This window comes from Rhinolophus ferrumequinum, chromosome 12 (genome assembly GCF_004115265.2).
Source record: "Rhinolophus ferrumequinum isolate MPI-CBG mRhiFer1 chromosome 12, mRhiFer1_v1.p, whole genome shotgun sequence".
Lineage (NCBI taxonomy): Eukaryota > Metazoa > Chordata > Mammalia > Chiroptera > Rhinolophidae > Rhinolophus > Rhinolophus ferrumequinum.
In genome coordinates this window covers 65066808-65084187 of record NC_046295.1, presented here as the reverse complement: position 1 = coordinate 65084187, position 17380 = coordinate 65066808, and the positions used below count along the sequence as shown (strand labels likewise).

General features: G+C 47.1%; 1 protein-coding gene across 1 annotated transcript; it reads right to left on the bottom strand.

Moving 5' to 3' along the window:
* Positions 1 to 1506: 1506 nt before the first annotated feature.
* Positions 1507 to 10007, bottom strand: SLC31A2 (solute carrier family 31 member 2). The gene is made up of 4 exons (XM_033123985.1): positions 9854 to 10007; positions 6239 to 6305; positions 3697 to 3886; positions 1507 to 2782 (listed from the first exon to the last, which is right to left on the bottom strand). Exons 1-4 carry the CDS (start codon positions 9857 to 9859, stop codon positions 2614 to 2616), a joined length of 432 nt encoding a protein of 143 aa, XP_032979876.1. The 5' UTR covers positions 9860 to 10007; the 3' UTR covers positions 1507 to 2613.
* Between the last annotated feature and the right edge of the window lie 7373 nt (positions 10008 to 17380).

Here is a 17380-nt window from a genome sequence, read left to right as displayed (position 1 = left end):
CACTTGATGTGGCCTGACGTCCTCCTCTGAGCCTGTCTCCTCTATGTGGGGCTGGGAGGCGGGCACAACTACCAGTGGCTAAACTTGTTGTTTAACAAATAGGCACTGTTGTCAAGCACTTTACACAGACTGTCTCATCTCCAGCAACCCTTGCGGAAGACAGTTATCCCCATTTAGACAGGCAGCCGGGCTGCCTGGCTTTTGCACCTGTTAGGGTGACTTAATTTCTCTGCACCTCAGCTTCTTCATCTCTAAGACAAGGACAGCAATAGTTTCTGCCTTGTGAGGATTAAATAAGTTAAAATTGTGCAGTGCTTAGAACACTGCCTGGCAAATAATAAGCACTATATAGGTGTTTATTACATTTTTTAAAAATTAAGTAGAGAAAATACCAGCCTTTTGTGACATGGCTCTGAAGGATGCTGAAATGCCTGCTGAGTCTAACCATGTCATCAGTCTCTAGAGCACAGATTTTTTTTTTTAAGCCCTCTCTGTATTACATATGTAAAGCCTTAAATGTATTACATATGTAAAGAGACTACCAAATTGAAGAGGTGGTAGGACATCCCCGGAGAAGCTCATCTCAGTGGTGCCCCAGGGGAGGGAGCCTTAGCTGGTCAGGGCATATAAATGGATGCTTGAGGCTCCATCAGTAAGAGTACACTGGACGTTTGAAATCTTACACCTGTTGTGACATTCAGCAGCTTTCCAATTCCCTGCATATGGGGAGAGTGTACAGATCAATCCTGAAGGTGATGTCACATATTGTCACACTTACTGTTACAGGTCCTTCTTATTGTAAATTAAAACGTGGTTTTGATGCATTTTTGCTTCTGCCCTCAGGGAGAGAACGTGCTAATAGTTGTGCCAACACCAGGTTGATAGTCCGTTTGACAGTTGTTTTTCTCATAGCACCCAATCAGTATTTGTTACATGCACAGAAGAATGACTTCTGATTAGGCTGGTGTTGTGGAGCGCCGGCCTGTGGGCACAGTGTTTCAGGGCCGGACTTCCCTGACCACAGAGTGGTCCTCTTCATAGCAGATGGACAGACTCAGTCTTCAGACAGCCCTATAGCCAGCACGACCAGCTCCATTCGCCCCATTCAGCTCCTGCAGGTGTCATCAGGGTTACGTGTGCTTGCTACTTGAATGAGGAGAAACAGGAGAACAGCCACACTGTTTAAAAATATATATTTATTAAAATGTATTTCTTTTTTAATTCCAGAGCTTAAGACCATCTTTCATCTAGTCCATGAGGTACTTGAGCATAGATATTACATTACACAGCAGTGATTTTTTTCTCCCTGGGTCTCTTGTTTCCTTTTCTGTAAAGGGAAGAGGTTCAAATATCTGGAGGGTCACATCTACCGAGTTTTCCTGAAAATAAGACCTAGCCGGACATTAAGTTCTCATGCGTCTTTTTGGAGCAAAAATTAATATAAGACCCGGTCTTATTTTACTATAACATAAGACCCGGTCTTATATAAGACCGGGTCTTATATTAAGTTTTGCTCCAAAAGACGCATGAGAGCTGATTGTCCGGCTAGGTCTTATTTTCGGGCAAATAGGGTAACTCTACAAATGCAATGCTTTGGTTTATTGGTTTATTTGGTTTATTATACAATGGCTTAACTGCATCTTCAATCCATACCCCCCCGTGGCTTACTCAGTATTTTAGTGAATGAATCATGTTTGTTATGGGTGAGCAGTAAGTAATAAATAGAGACCATTAAGTATTGAATGTCATTCAGTGCAGTTCTCTGTTCTGCATAAAAGGTCAGGATAAAAGGGGGCGTTAAGGCCAGGATGAGCTCCCAGACACCCAAATCTTCCTCCTGCAGTCGGTGCAGTCTGATGGGAGGAGCTCCCTCCATCCAGAAGAGCCTTGATAACAGTCCTTCTCTGCCTTTAACCTGTCACTTACCCCCCGCCCCCTAAGAAAGGGAAACAGGTCCCAGAAGATGCTGCCATCCATCATGAATAAAATGAAGTCATTTCATTTAAAATTTTGTATTGTGCAAAATTGCCAAGCGGGAGTTCAGTGGGAAAAAAATGAAAAATCTTAGTTTGTCAGCATGATCCACAGAAGGGGCAATCTTCACATGTTCCCAAGGCAGAAAAAGTGAGAAAAAGAAGCCAGCTTGGTCTGTGTCCCCCAAAAGACAGAAGAGGTCAGGAAGTCCAATAGAAGATGCTCCTCTAAATAAGGCACAAATCAGGAGAGCAAAGGGTATCCAGGTTCTGTGCCCTTCACCCAGAACCCATCTCCCTATCCTGAAGATCTTTGGAAATTCTTATGTTTTGAGTCACACAGTTAAGTCATGGGCTCAACAATCCTTCTCCCAGGTGCTGTTCTCTCCATTCTCCTGCTGGTCACAGCAGCCTTCCAAGGTACAAGACTAGGCCTGGGCTGTCTCTCTGAGGAGAGGTAGCTGTAATGGCTTCTGAACTCCAGGGATCAAGTGCTGGCTTCAGCTGAAAGCTCCCAGGAGCGGGGAGGGAGGCGAGGAACAGCCATCAGAAGAGAAAAGACTTGGGGCTGGAAGTACAATGTGTGGAAGAGGGGGCCCCAGCTTTCTGCAGCCCTCAGTGCCTGCACAGCCCTCTCCGGCTAATCCATGCTGAGAAGTGGGTAGGCTACGTAGTAGCCCACGGCTGAACCCAGGACCACACCGAGGAAAATCCAGGTGTTATAGGACATTACAGCCAGCATCACGAAGTAGCCGAGGACCACCTGAGCGACATGGACTAGAGACTGGCCAAAGTGACACAAAAACCACCTAGATACAAAGGAGAGGCAAGTTAATGCTGGTAATGAGCTGAAAGCTGGGCGTTGGTGTCAGGAAGTAGGAAGAACAGATGAGTTTCAGAACCAGCTTATTTATCATTTGTATGCTTAACCCAGGAGAGACTTCTTTTTAAAGAGACGTATCAGAAACCACTGATAGGAGAGAGGCACTTGTACAAGGAACCTAGAATAACCACCACATTTAGCTCTGAGCTTCCTGGTATCGTAGGCAAAAAGGGAAAATGAAATATGTAATCTGTGTCTGATAAGGGATAATAGAAAATCAGTAAGGCAATATTACAATGGGAAGAACATGGGCTTTGGTGACAGATTAGTTCCTAGTTCTCTCACTGCCTTAGCACAAATGTCTTAAGTTCTCTGAACTTAAGTTTCTCATCTGTAAAACAGAAATATGAATACCTCCCTTGCAGGATGGTTGTGAATATTCGAGACACCCATGTCAGGAGCAGGCAGGCTCGTTATACACACAGCGGGAGTTGGGGAGAGGGCAGAATTGGGGCCCCAAATGGGAAGGAAAAAAAGAGGCTGTTCCCCGACCGAGTTGGATACATTGCTGACAGCGATTCTTAGCATTTGTGTGAGGACAGCTGCAGATTCCAGCCTGGATTTGGAAGCCTTTGTCACCTAAGGAAGTCTGCTGAGACTTAGGGGAGGCCTGGCTGCACCTCCGTGTCGCTAGCCTGAGGCCTGCACCAGAATTCTGAAGATTGAGCCTCCCAAGTGCTCTGGCCTGGGCATCAGGTTCACTTCACTCTGGCAAGTCTTGGTCCTTCCCTGGGCCTCGATTTCCTTTCTGTGAAGTGGGGTTAATGCCCTTTCAGCCCAGCCGACCTCTCGGGGTGAGTGTGAGTATTCTGCCCATTCCCCCCGTCCGGTGCCTATTACCTGAGGCAGGTGCCGCTGACTGGGGATGACTCTGAGCTTGAAGAATCCTGGTCTGTCTCCTCAATGAGCTGCTGGCTGGTGGAAATGGGCATGCTCACCAGAGCCTGGTGGAGCAGCTTGGCTTTACCAAACTTGATGCTTTCATACAACACAGCCAGGAGCAGAACCACCAACACCGACAGAGCCATGCCTGTCAAAGGAAGCTGAGTTGCAGAGACTTTGGCCAGGCAAGCACCGCTCCCCGTCCAGCAACTCCCCCGGGACCTGGCACACGAGGCAGAAGAGCATCTCCACCCACTCCCTCCGAATCCACTCCATCTCTCTCTCTCTTGCTGCTTCTTCCCCATCTACGTGGGGCTTAGAACTTCCTCACTGTGTCTTTCCCCTTCTAGCACTTTCTTGGCAGGGTTGGCCTACTGGAGTGTGGCTTTGAGATCAGGAAGAGTAACTGCCTTGAAAAGCCAGAAGCCATATACAATGGCCCCCAACTGCTCCCCCTGCAGGTGGCACAAATCAGTCATGACTTATTGTTAAGGGAAGAACATGTATCGCCAGGTCCTGTTTACGCGTATGTACACAGAAAAGTCTGGAAGGAAGGAGATACAGCAAAGGAGTCATAATTATCTCAGCAAATTCAGATACAGGACGTTTTTCTTCTCACCTAATTTTCCAAAGTTTCTACTGTGTATTACTTTCATAATGAGGCAAAAAAACAGTAAGTTATTTTACAGAAAATATTAAGTGCTCACTAGAGCTGTTGTGTAAAAGTAACTGCTAATTGCTATTTCTGTTTTACGAGTGGATGGATACTAAATGGTCCAACTATAGTATTTTATTGGGCTCCCAGGCAGAAATCATCTCAAAAGAGACAGGTTTTTAAAATATAAAATTACAGGTAATTGCATGCATTTGGTACAAACGCAAACAGTGCACAAAGGTATACAGTGAAAAGTACCGTGTTTCCCCGAAAATAAGCCCCAGTTAAGATTGTCAGCTAGACAGACACATTTAGTACATTATGACGATGTTCCAGAAGATGACATGACTATTTGAATAAATGTAGATTGTTGTACATGAAAAAATAAGACATCCCCTGAAAATACGCCTCAATGCGCCTTTTGGAGCAAAAATTAAAATGACACCTGGTCTTATTTTGGGGGGAAACACAGTAAATCATCTTCCCAGTCCAGTCTCCTAAACCCCAGTTCCCTCCCCTGAGCGGCCTCTGGTAGCAATTCCCTTTATAGCCTTCTTGGCGTGCTCAATGTATAGATAAGCCTTTATACGTCCGAATGACAGCATCCTATCTATGCATGCCGTTCTGCATCTGATGTCACCATCCAACTGTACATGGGTTCATAATGGGTTCCCCTTAGTTCACACAGATCTGCCTTATTTCTGTGGCTTCACAGTATCTGTGCTAGTTTTTATTTTCCAAAGATGGCCACCTCACTATATTCCACCCCGTATGCTCTTCTTACAATGTCAATACTCCTGCCATCAAGTGGTGGATCCATGTTCCCTCCCCTTTAACCTGAAAAAACTTCTGTGACTGCCTCAGTCAATTAAGGGGAAGTGATGCTATGTGACTTCCATGGCAGTCTTAAAACTCCCATGCACTTCCCCTTTGTGCTCCCGGAACACTCACTTGCTCTTGGAACCCAGCCACCCTGCCACAAGGAAGCCCAGGCCATAGGAGACACCACAGGTAGGTGTCCAGCCAACACCCCCTGCTGAGGTTCTAGCTAACAACTAGCACCAATCAGTAGACATGAGAGGAAGTCTTCAGGATAACTCTAGTTCCGGCCACTCACTATACTTGCAGGTGAGACTTTGAGGATTGCTGAGCTGAGTCCAGTCAACTGAGAACCGTGAGGAAGAACAATAAAATGACTGCTGTTGTTTTAAGCCACTAGGTTTACTCTGCAGTAATTACTGGAATGGTAACCTACTGTAGGGATAACCATAATTTATTTGATCAGCACCTGCCATGATGGGCATCTGGGTCGTTCCCAGTCTATTTTTAAGATGCAGTTATTTAAGTTGAAACATAACACCATCATGAATTAGTGCCAAACTGCCTTTTTCAAGTCAAAGGAATACCCTTCTCTTTCAAATTGGTGTCTCATTTCAGGTCCAAGGCTGCAGCAGCTGCTCTGGACTTCTGAGCTGATGCTGGACAGTGAACCATGGATGAGGGAGGTGGTAGGAGGCCTTAATCTAGTTTCAGCTCTGACCCTTACTCTTTACTTGGTGTGTGACCCTGGACAAGTCTCTTCCCCTCTGTGGGCTTCAGTTACTTTCCCTGTAATAGAGGGAAAAGCTGCATCCCGGCCTCTTGCTGGGCCTTTGTGAAGATCCGTGAGCTAATGGAACCCTTTGCAATCGGAAGGGCAGTGGTTGCAAATGGAATCGTAAATGCAGGGTTCCTATTCAATGTTTACGCAAGAGGAGTCGGCTCACTTAACTGCCCACAAAGGACACCAATAAAGAGAAGCCAGGTTCTCCACTGCCTGGAGCTACAAAGCTTCCCAATTCTTACCTGCAGGACTGTGGACACTCCAGAAATCAAATAGAAGCACCACCTTATCTGAGAAGAAGAAATGCATCTGAAAGAGAAGGGAATCTGCATCACAGGGGAGCTTAGGGCAGTGGAAGCTGTGGTCCCTAATGCGCTCCAGCAGCCTCCTTTAAAGACTCAGAAAAATGGGGTCACTGGACTTAAGGGCTGGCAGGGCCGCTAGTGGTCATCAAGGCCAGCTGAAGCCAGACAGGGCAGGGACTTGCCCAGTATCCCACAGTGGGTAAGAAGCAGAGCTGTAATTAAGCTGCTCCAGGTGAAAGTGAGGTGTTGGAGTGCGCATCCTCATTGGGCCAAGCAGGTCACAGCACTCTCAGGTCATGCTGATATGTCCCCTCCATGCCCTCCAAACCCGATGGGGAAGCACTACACTGAGGAACGACTGCCTCTGCTTACGCCCGGGACCCCCAGCCTCTCTGCTGCAGTGGTGTGTATCTTGGAGGGGCCCAGGAGCAGCTGTCTTTAATGGGCACTCCACATCTGTTCACGTGTTTACCAGACATCTGTTGAGCACAGTTCTGGGCCTAGCATTATGGACAATGGTTACTGTCTCTGCCCTCGATGAGCTCACAGCCCTATAGAAAGAATGACGGTAGATGCCATAAACGTGCTGTGCTTGTCTGAACCCTCTTCTCATAGAGCGCCTGTGTTCGACATGGCACCAAGGGTTTTTCATAATCATCTCATTTCACAAGTCTTCTGTGTGACAGGGACAATTAGGCCCATCTCAGAGGAAGAAAAATGGGGAAGCTAGGCTCAGAAAAGTTAAGTAATTTGCTGAAGTCCACAAAGCTATGAAGTTGGCAGGGCTGGGATTCAAACCCAGGTCTAGTTGGATGCCACGCTGGGTGTGCTGCCTGTTGTAGGATGGGACCTGGACGGCGATTCTACATGGCCACACCAGGCGTAATGGCTGTTTGGCAAAATTAAAGCCAGATGGATCAATCCGTTAGCTCACCCTCTCAGGACAGGAGCGGTCCTCCTCTCCTCACCAGGTAAGACCTCAGCCAGCAGAAGCACCTCTGCAAATTAGTGCTCACCCAGCTTAAAGAGACGCTGGCTAACTTGGGGTCAGCTGGGAAGGCTTTGCCTTCTAAGACAATGGCCAATGTCTTAGAATCCGCAAACGTCAGTGCTACAAGTATCCTCAGAGATTTTTAAATTGAGACATGATCGACATACTACATTATATTAGTTTCAGGTATACATAATGATTCAATGTATGTATATATCACAAAGTAATCACCACAGTAAGTCTAGTAAACACCCATTACCCCACGTAGTTACAATTTTTGTGTGTGTGTGATGAGAACTTTTAAGAACGATTTTATTTTCTCAGAGAGCTTTTTCCCCAGGGAACACTGGCAAATAAAATCTTCCTTATAATCACACTCTATAGAACACAGGACTCTGGGTGGAGAGGACAGAAAGGGCCGAGTTCTGTTGAAACTCAGTGTGAAAAATACTGATCTGGTCCAACTGCAGCTCTTCTCTACCCTCATCTCATTTCCAGATGGGGAAAATGAGTTCCAAGAGGGGAAGGGATTTGTTCAAAACCTCATAAGAAGAACCTAGGCAGTCTCTCAAAAATCAGGTGGAAGAATTTAAAAATAAAACTAGCTTTTTATCCCTGTCATATGAAAGTGGTACTTGTTCAGTGTAAAAAGCTGGAACAGCACCAAAAAGAAATTAAAAATCATTTTGAGTCCTACTATGCCATGATATCCTTTATTAAGATTTCAAAAAGAATATTGTTGACATGGCAAAATGTGCACAGAAGATACACAAAAACAGGTACAAAGATTCCTGCGAAACTCCGTTTATTCTGGAGTTGCACTCATTCAACTTCAGCAGAAGCCTTAACGTTACCTCTGCAGTGGGGTCAGCAGAAACCCCTGGCACAGCTCTGTATTGGGGGTGGAGGGAGCTGTGGCACCATTCCCCCTTGTCTGAGTTCACCTGGTCAAGCAGCTGGCATGGCTGGAATGTGCCCGATGGCTAATTAATCAGAGAGGTTCCCTAGCTGGGTTCCTTCTGTCAGCCTTGGGCCTGGGCCAGCTATCTCAGCTGCCCCACACAGCTTTTGCTATAGACCTGAACACCTACAAAACAGTCAAATTAGTTCAACCAACCAACATAGACTTTTGTTGTGCTGGGGGGGCAGATACTAGAGACACATGAGTGAGACAAGTCCTTGGCCCTTCCGGAGCTAACGGTCTATTAGGGGAAAGGGAAGTGAACAGGTCATTACACAGGGTTTATGGAGTCAGCCAGAGGGATGCACAGGGGAGCCTCCTGGGTGGTGCCGGGGAAGACCCCTTGGAGACACCTAACCCAGCCAGGGAGGCCACTGGCTAGGGTATCTTCTGAAGCACGAGGAGCAGGAGGCTGCCGGGGGAAGATGGACAGTCCAGTATGTTCCAAGCTGGAAGTGCCCACCCAGAGGGTCTGGTTCCACCTCAGAGGGTCTGGTGAGGAGTGAGGAGCCCAGGAGGGGCACCGCCTCACCTACTGGTGCCTTTTCGCTGCAGAAAGAGATTCAAATAAACACGCTCTGACTTGGGGCTGCAGTGTTTCACTAGAGAGCCCTGTGCTCAGATACCCAAGGGGCAGGGCTCTAATCTTGTCTCCCATTTAGGATGAATCTCAGCCTCTAGCAACTGAGTTGAACTTTTATCTGTGTGGTGTTCAGGGCCCCACGCCCAGCAGGGAGGGACTGTGATGAAGAGAGAGCGATCATGGGCCTTGGTTTCTTTTTTTTCTCCTTTGGGGTTACTTACACTTGAAGAAAAGCTCCGTCATTGATAAACCAAAGAGTTTGGGGGGAGGTTAAGGCCCCTATTCTGCAGGGGACTGGCTGGGGAACCTTTCACAAGCCTTTCCCATTTATTTCCCCTTTTAAAGGACCGACAGGAGGTGGGGTAGGGCGTTTGACGAAATAAACTGTATTGCCTTCCTGTATCTTAAAGTCTACGACACTCTTCAAGGGATAAAGAAAAGGATGATTAATTCAAAGACCAAAGAGTCTTGCAAGCGCATTCTCTTCAGCCCAGGTGAACTAACTCTTAGTTGCTCTGAAACGCGATTTCTGACTCAAATGTAGGGAAAGTAGCTGGGTTTTTTTTTTTTTTTTTTTCCTTGAAAAGAATCACACCGCGAACTTGCCAAGCCAGGGAACGTGCCCGGGGGTGTGTGCCCGGTGTGTGAGCAGCCGGCCGTGGGCTTGAATGCACCGAGCCTTCCTCCTTCACGGGAGCCTTCCCGGAATCTCCCCAAGTCACTGTGCCCTGGGCAGAGGACCCCCGGATTGTCCTGTCTTCACCCACCGCGCCCAACACCTGCTCGTTAAGCCGGACTGATACCCAGCAGGAGGGACAAATAAAAGGAAAATCCCAAAGCCAGCGCAGGTCTGCCTCTCGCGTCCCCGCAAGCCTGTTTCCACTGTTGACAATGCTGCCAACACACCTCCTCATCAGCCCGAGGGCATCGCGGGGAGGGGGCCGGAGCTGCTGCTCGAGGGGCCCCGCCCCAGCCGCCAACCCTGCGTCCGTGGCTCTCGGCGGCGCCCTAACTCACCTCCATGGTGAGCGCCCCAGGTGGGCGCCGGGCCCAGGTCCGCTCGCTCCGGACTCCAGGCTCCGAGTCCGTCCCGCAGCCGCCGGGATCAAGACTCGGGCCGCGCGGTCACGTGGTCGGGGCGAGGCGGGCGCGCGGGCGCCTGGGAGTTGTGGTCCCCACGGCGCACCCCACTCCCCGTGGCCAGGGGCCAACCCACGGAGCCCCTGGCACCCACCACGGAGCCCCAGATCCCCAGCAGAGCGGCGCCGCGGGGCTAGAGCGACAAGCAAGGTGGGGCTACCTCCCACATTCCGTTGGGCCCCTTACTGTTTTGCACTTTCCTTCACAATTATCATAAAATGTTTATTGCTCCTTGTAATAAACCATGCAACCTTAACCCGTGTTGAGTTGAAAACGGAAAGTCCATCTTGTGGAGACAATAGCTACAAATTAAGAGTAAATTAAAGAAATTATGCCCCAGGCTTTTAATATAACTATTTTTTTAAAAATCTTTCCATTCTGATTAGCAAAAAGCAATGCACAGTTGTTATCTCAATTTGTATTTCTTTAGATTACTAAGGTGGTAAACTTTTTTTCTTGTCGGTATTTCTGTTTTTGTGTATTGTCTGTCCATTTCATCCATCCACTCTTTTTGGGGGAGGAAAGAAAGAGGGTTGTTTTCTGCCAGATGAGGAACTCGTAATAGTGTTTAATTTTTAAATATATTTGTTAATCCTTTGCCAGTCCCCTTCGGAGAAACCTTACCAGAGATAGTACTAGTGGACCTTGAGCCTGGAGGGTGGCTTCAGTTCAGATCCTGAGCCAGCAAGTGTTGGCTATGGGACCTCAGGCAAATGGCTCTATATTTCTGAGCTTCAGTTTCCTGGTCAGTAAAATGAAAATAACAGGATCTATGTCGTGTAAGGCTTACACGAAGACTTAGGTGTTCAATTCTCAGCACAGAAACTGGCAGGGGGAGCTTGCTCAGTAAATGGTAGCCATTGTCATCATTAGCAGCAAATATTTTCGTTCTAGGAGAAGAAAGTGACTGCGAAATGTCAAGCCACTTGCTCAGGGTCACACAGCTTCTAAGAATCTCAATCTGAAGGACAGTGGGAGTTAGAAGGAAGTCAGGGACTGGGGAAGTTCCAGAGAAAGAACAGGAGGTCTGGGCACTGTGAGGAGGTCTGGGAGGGAGGCCGCTAGGAATATGCTGGAATATGCTAGGCTGTGGAAAAAGCAATGGGAAGAAGGATTATGGGTTCCTTGAAGCATCTGGGCCCCAAGAGCTTGGGAAAGGTTTGGTGATTTGGGTACCCTTTTTCACTCTCTGGTAGAAATAAGTAGAAATAAGAAGACTTCAACTTCACACAAGCAGGCTCCCCGGCGTCCCCCACCTACCCCACCCCCCACATCTCTGGTCAAAGGATTTGCAACACAGCTGTATTCGTTTGACTGTTTTTGTTGGCATAGTCCCCATCTGATGATCTTCACACTTAGTTCTCACTTCCTGATGTGTGTTACAGTTTTAACACTCAGGCCTAAAGTTCTAAAGTGCCCTCCCTGTTCTTTCTGATCCACCAGAGATTGCCCTCCTCCAGTTCCCAGGCAGAGTGACCTGGGCACCTACCACAGAATCCCAGCTCATAAGATCTCACCACAGCTGGCCAACCTTGGTCCATGGCAAGAGATTCTTTCTGAATTTTGTATTTTGACAGCCCGTGGACTTCCTTTCTCTCCAGGAACAGCAGAGAGTCAGCCCTTGTCCTTCCAGCACACACCTAGAGCCCCCAGACAGAATCCGCAGGTGGAAAGATGGTGTTGCTTTGGGTGTCACAGAGATGGGTAAGGGGCCTGTTAACTTGGGTGCTCAGTTCATTTATGGTCATTTGATGGAGGGGAAATCCAAAGAGTCATTTCTCCTTCTGAGGCTCAATAGAGGAACTTGCGGTCTCATGAAGAGATCACATGCACAAACTATTATTCCTGCAGAACATATGGAATTGATGTACAGATAAGGCTGTGTGACTCCAAGACGCCACTGTACCTCTCTGGGCCACAGTGAGGGGTGGAATGGATGACCTCTAACTGTCCTTTCACATACAGATGATCTGCAATTATATGTGAGCTTGAGGTTGGTTGAAGACTTTATGGCTAGGACTTCTGCTTGTTTTTCATGTGGCTCCATTCAGCTTGACTACCCATGTTCTTCCATAAACCTCGATTATTTTATATTAATGCTATGAGTGACATTATGTACTTGGTGTGTGTGTGTGGCACAGGGAAAGTGTGCACATTCCAGGTTGGTCAGAGTGTGGAGACAGAGCGTGTGTACGTGTGTGTGTGTGTGTGTGTTGGACTTTGTGCTGGTGAGGCTGGAAAAAGCAGGAGCCAGGCAACGAACAACCCAAAGGCCATGCTCAAAGTCAGGAATTTATTTTGGGACAAAGAAGAGCCACCAAAGGGTTTTTAATGTATGTTTTTCTCCCTGCATTTCCTCCTTTTCTTTTCCGAATGACACTGTCTTGGTGAGGTCTCCCCTGACCACTCTGTTTAAAACTTCAGCCCCCTTTGTGTCCCTTGTCCTGCCTACTCTGCTTTATTGGTTTTCCATAGAATGTATCACCTTGTAGCACTCTATTTAATCTGGTTATTCATAATTCCTTTCCACTCACATGGAAGCTGAAGGACAACAGGGATTTCTGTGTTTTTGTTCAGAAAGGCACGCCCAGTCCCCAGAATAGTTCATGCCACAAAGCAGACTTTCAAGAACCATTTGTTGAATGTATGAATGAAGCCAAGCGGGCAAACACTCTGTGCTTCATTGCTTCAGAGGAAGGAAGTAGCGGAAACAGAAGCAATCTCTGAGATGGGGTGGGTTTTGTTTTTCATGAGAATTGTGGCAAGTTTTAGGGAGTTTGCGAGAGAAGTGAGAAAATAATTTATAGCGAAGCATGAGGGAAAGCTGGGCTGCTCTCCCACTCCCCTCAACCAAATACCATGGCCTGGAATAGGAAGTGAGAACTGAGGGGCCTGGAGCAAGGGGCCCCGCTGGAGGTGGGGGCAGTGGCAGCAGGTGGCACTAAGCAAACTGGACAGAGGCTCCTTGCCCTCGGGTGGGGAAGGAGCAGCTGAGACACCAAGAGGTCTTGTAGCCTGGGACAAAGATTGCAAACCCAAGCATGGCCCTGCCTCCTGAACTCACAGACCCTGGGCAAGAGACCACCAATCACACAAATAAACATACAATCCACTTAGAGGGAGTTTAAAAAGAAAAATGTGAGGTCTCCTTCAGGAAGCCCTGGTCTTGAGTTGTGAGATCTTGGGAAAACCTAAACAGAGGACAGGCAGGTGGGTGACAATATCGAGGAGGGCACCCTACCCTTCAGCCCTCTTCCTTTTCACTTTCTCCGCTGTGAATACCTTTCCCTGATCACCTAGGGAGTTTAGATCCACCTGATTCCTCTTGTGTAAACGTCTAGCTGGGTCCCCTTTGACAATTCCCCATACCACTTTCCCTCTGTTTGCAAAGGCTCTAGTTATCTCCCTGGATTCCTGCAACAAGGGGCCAGGAGGGTCATAAAATATAGTTTTGCAAGATGGAAAGAGTTCTGGAGATTGGTTACACAACAAGGTAGATGTACTTAACACTTCTGAACTGTGCATTTAAAAATGGTTCAGGTGGTAAATTTTATGTCATGTGTTTTTTTTATCACAGTTTAAAAAAAATCAAGCACCATTCATACATTGGAATATTATTTAGCAATAAAAAGGAATGAAATACTGATACATGCTACATGTTTGAAACTTGAAAATGCTATGCTAAATGAAAGAAGCCAGTCACAAAAGGCCACATTTTATATGATTGCAGGTATATGAAATATTCGGAATTCGCAAAACTATGGAGATGGGAAACAGACTATTAGTTGCCAGGGGCTGGAGGAAAGGAGGAATGGGTTTGAGATTTATTTTTGAGTGACGAAAATGTTCTGAAATTACAGTAGTCCCCCCTTATCTGTGGTTTCAGTGGTCTGAAAATATTAAGTGGAAAGTTCCAGAAATTAGCGATTGTAAATTGAATGCTGTTCTGCGTAGCATGATGTAATCTCGCTCTGTCCTGCTCCTTCCCACTTGGGACATGACTCATCCCTTTGTCCAGCATCTCCATGCTGTATATGCTCCCTGCCCGCTGGTCACGTAGTAGCCATAATGGTCCCAAAGCACAAGAGCGGTGATGCTGGCAATTCACATATACCAAAGAGAAGTCGTAAGGTGCTTCCTTTAAGTGCAAAGGCAAGTATGTACCAGAAAAACATATATAGGGTTTGGTACTATCTGTGGTTTCAGGCATCCATTGGAGGTCTTGGAACATACCCCCCAGGATAGAAGGGGACAACAGTAAATAGTGGTGATGGTTGCACAACTCTGTGACTATACTAAAATTGTACAGTTTAAAAGGGTGAATTTTGTGGTAAGTGAATTGTACCCCAATAAAGTTTTTGTTGGTTTGTTTTTTTCGTTTTTTGTTTTTGTTTTATTTTGTTTTATTTTTTTGTCTTTTTTAAGGCAATGAAGTCTCCACTTTGTTCCCTACGTCTCTCACTTTCAGGACTCCGAGCTGCCAAGTATTAAAAAATCTGAATTCTCTGGGGCCACCATTTTGTGAGGAAGCCCAAGCCATATGGAGGGACTCTGGGTAAGTGTTCCCGTTGGCAGCCCAAGTGATCTCTCAGCCAGCATCAGCTGCTAGCCAGGTGAGGCAAGCCGTCCTTGAGGTCCAGTCCAATGGAGCCTTCAGTTGTCTACAGCCTCAGTGGACATCTCAGTGAAGTCGCATGAGAGACTCTAAGCAAGAACTGTCCAGCCAAGTCCTTCCCAAATTCTTGTCCCACAAGATCTTGAGCAAAATAAAATGACTGCTCGTTTGGAGGTAGTCTGTTAAACATTAATAAAGAACAAGAACACTTATAATCCAGCTGATTTCTTCTTCATCCCTCAGGCTCATCGGTGGAGGTGAGGTGAGTCCAGGGGTGGAGTGTGTCCTTAACATTTTCTTTTTCTGACGGTGTTGTTGGTGGTTGTTTTTCAATTAGCCATTTGTTTATTTATTTATACGGCCTGCTCTCACACAAAGGCTTGTGTGAGGCAGCTCACAGGGAGGCAGTCAATAAAAGATAAAAAATGAAGTAAGTGAGGGGAAGAGTCCCAATGATCAGGGAAGAAAAGCAATGAAGTTAGAAAGGCCCCTGAGGATAGTGAGGTTAGCCTGAGTGCACAGGGGTTGCTCACCAGTGGCAGCCACGTCAGGGTTGTGGTATGGGGTTCCTAGGCCCTGTTGGGGCCCGTCCCAGTGTGGGCTCTCAGGGCAACCCCAGGAAATGTGCTAGTAGGAGTCACATGTAGGCAGTTGTACGTTATCTTCAACGCCGTTGTCCCTTTCAGAGGCCGGGAGTTTGGGTTCTGCGCTCTGTTCTTCCTTAGAAAGATGGTCAAGGCCCAAGGTCCTCCCTGCCTGAGACCTCTCCGCAATGGCTCTGTCACCACCAGGACCCTAAGGTTTTTCTTTGCTCCTGAACATAACCCTTCTCACCCTGGGTTGTTGAGCACCCAGCAGGCAGCTCCTGGGGTTCCTGTAGCCTGTTTCCTAGTTGTCAGGGAGCTAGGACTATGCTGCTGCTCTTTCTCCCTGCTGCCTCCCCCAGGTCTGCCCCCCATGTTCCAGTAGAGAGCCCAAAGGAATGCAGGGTGCTCTTAAGTGCCTCTAGACCCTGCATCCATCCCCCTCTGGAGCCTGCTGGAACGAAGGCCAGCGTGGGCCAGCCAGACTGCCATGGGGGTATATTACTTTCCTACGACTGCTATAACAAATTACCACAAATGTGGTGGCGTTAAAACAACACCTATTTATTCTCTTACAGTTCTGGCATATTTATTCTCTTACAGTTAGAAGTCTGAAATCAGTTTTACTGGGATAAAAGCAAAGTGTTACTCCTTCCAGCATCTCTAGGGGAGAGTCCCTTCCTTGCCCTTTCCAGCCTCTGCAGCTGCATTCCTTGGCTTTCAGGAACCTTCCTTTATCACCGAAGCCCTCAGTGTAGCATCTTCAAATCTCTCTTCCAATCTCATAAGGCCTTCTCTCTTCTGTGTCGAGTGTCAAGTCTCTGCCTGCCTTTCTCTTTGAAAGACATGTGTGATCACATTTAGGGCCTACTCAGATCATCCAGAATATGCGCCCCATCTTGAAACCCTTAACTTAATCACATGTGCAAAAGTCTCCTGGGCCATTTAAATTAATATTCACAGGGTCCAAGAATTAGGACCTGGATATATATATATATATATATATATATATATATATATATATATAAAGATTTTATTGGGGAAGGGGAACAGGACTTTATTGGGGAACAGTGTGTACTTCCAGGCCTTTTTTCCAAGTCAAGTTGTTGTCCTTTCAATCTTAGTTGTGGAGGGTGCCGTTCAGCTTCAAGTGGTTGTCTTTTTCAGTCTTAGTTGTGGAGGGCGCAGCTCAGTTCCAGGTCAGGTTGCCGTTGCTAATTGCAGGGGGAGCAGCCCACCATCCCTTGCGGGAGTTGAGGAATCGAACTGGCAACCTTGTGGTTGAGAGCCTGTGCTCCAACCAACTGAGCCGTCTGGGAGGCAGCTGAGCTCAAGGTGCCATGTTAAATTTTAGTTGCAGGAGGTGTGGCCCACCGTGTGGGACTCGAGGAATTGAACTGGCAACCTTGTGGTTGAGAGCCCACTGGCCCATGTGGGAATCGAACCGGCAGCCTTCGGAGTTAGGAGCACGGAGCTCTAACCGCCTGAGCCACAGGGCCGGCCCGGACCTGGATATTTTGAAGGGCCATTATTTAGCCTGTCATAGGGGTCACGAACATGTACAATTTTCTTGTCTAGAAGGGCCTTTAGCCAAACCAGAGTGAGCAATAGAACTACAGACAGCTGAGAAAGAAAAGAATAGTCTGTTTGAGACTCACTGGGAAGAAAGTTCTGTGTAGACCCATTCATTCTGGAAGCCAAGGTGGAGGAGGGTGACACCTCTAAGATCTCTTAGGACAGGCTCCCTGCCTGACTTCATGGGCACTTAGGATTTGAGTTGTCTTGACAAACTTCTTGCACACCTGTCGTGAGGTTGTCCACTCCAGCGGCCAGGCCCTGCACACGTGCCTCCTGCAGGAAGACTGGGGGGCTTTAAAGAGTTCCCATCAAAACTGCATTGAGCTCTGAAGGCCAGCCCCTCCGACTGTTCCACATTTTAGAGTAAAAACTTCTGAAAAATAGAGTTCAGCTGATGACAGCAGATTCACAAATGCTTTTTTAAAAAATTGTGGTAAAATACACATGACATGAAACTTGCCATCTTAACCAGTTTTAAGTATTAACTACATTCATGTTGTTGTGCAATCAATCTCCAGAATTTTCCAACTTGCAAAACTGAAATTCAACCTATTAAACAAGTCTCCGTTCCCCTCTTCCCTCAGTTGGCAGCCACCATTCTACTTTCTGTGTCTATGAATTTGACTA

Excerpts from the sequence above, each read along its gene's own strand:
- SLC31A2 (XM_033123985.1), bottom strand. Across the intron at positions 3,887-6,238 it reads GAGTGTCCACAGTCCTGCAG|GCATGGCTCTGTCGGTGTTG; the intron begins GTAAGAATTGGG and ends TTCCTTTGACAG. Across the intron at positions 2,783-3,696 it reads GTCAGCGGCACCTGCCTCAG|GTGGTTTTTGTGTCACTTTG; the intron begins GTAATAGGCACC and ends CTTTGTATCTAG.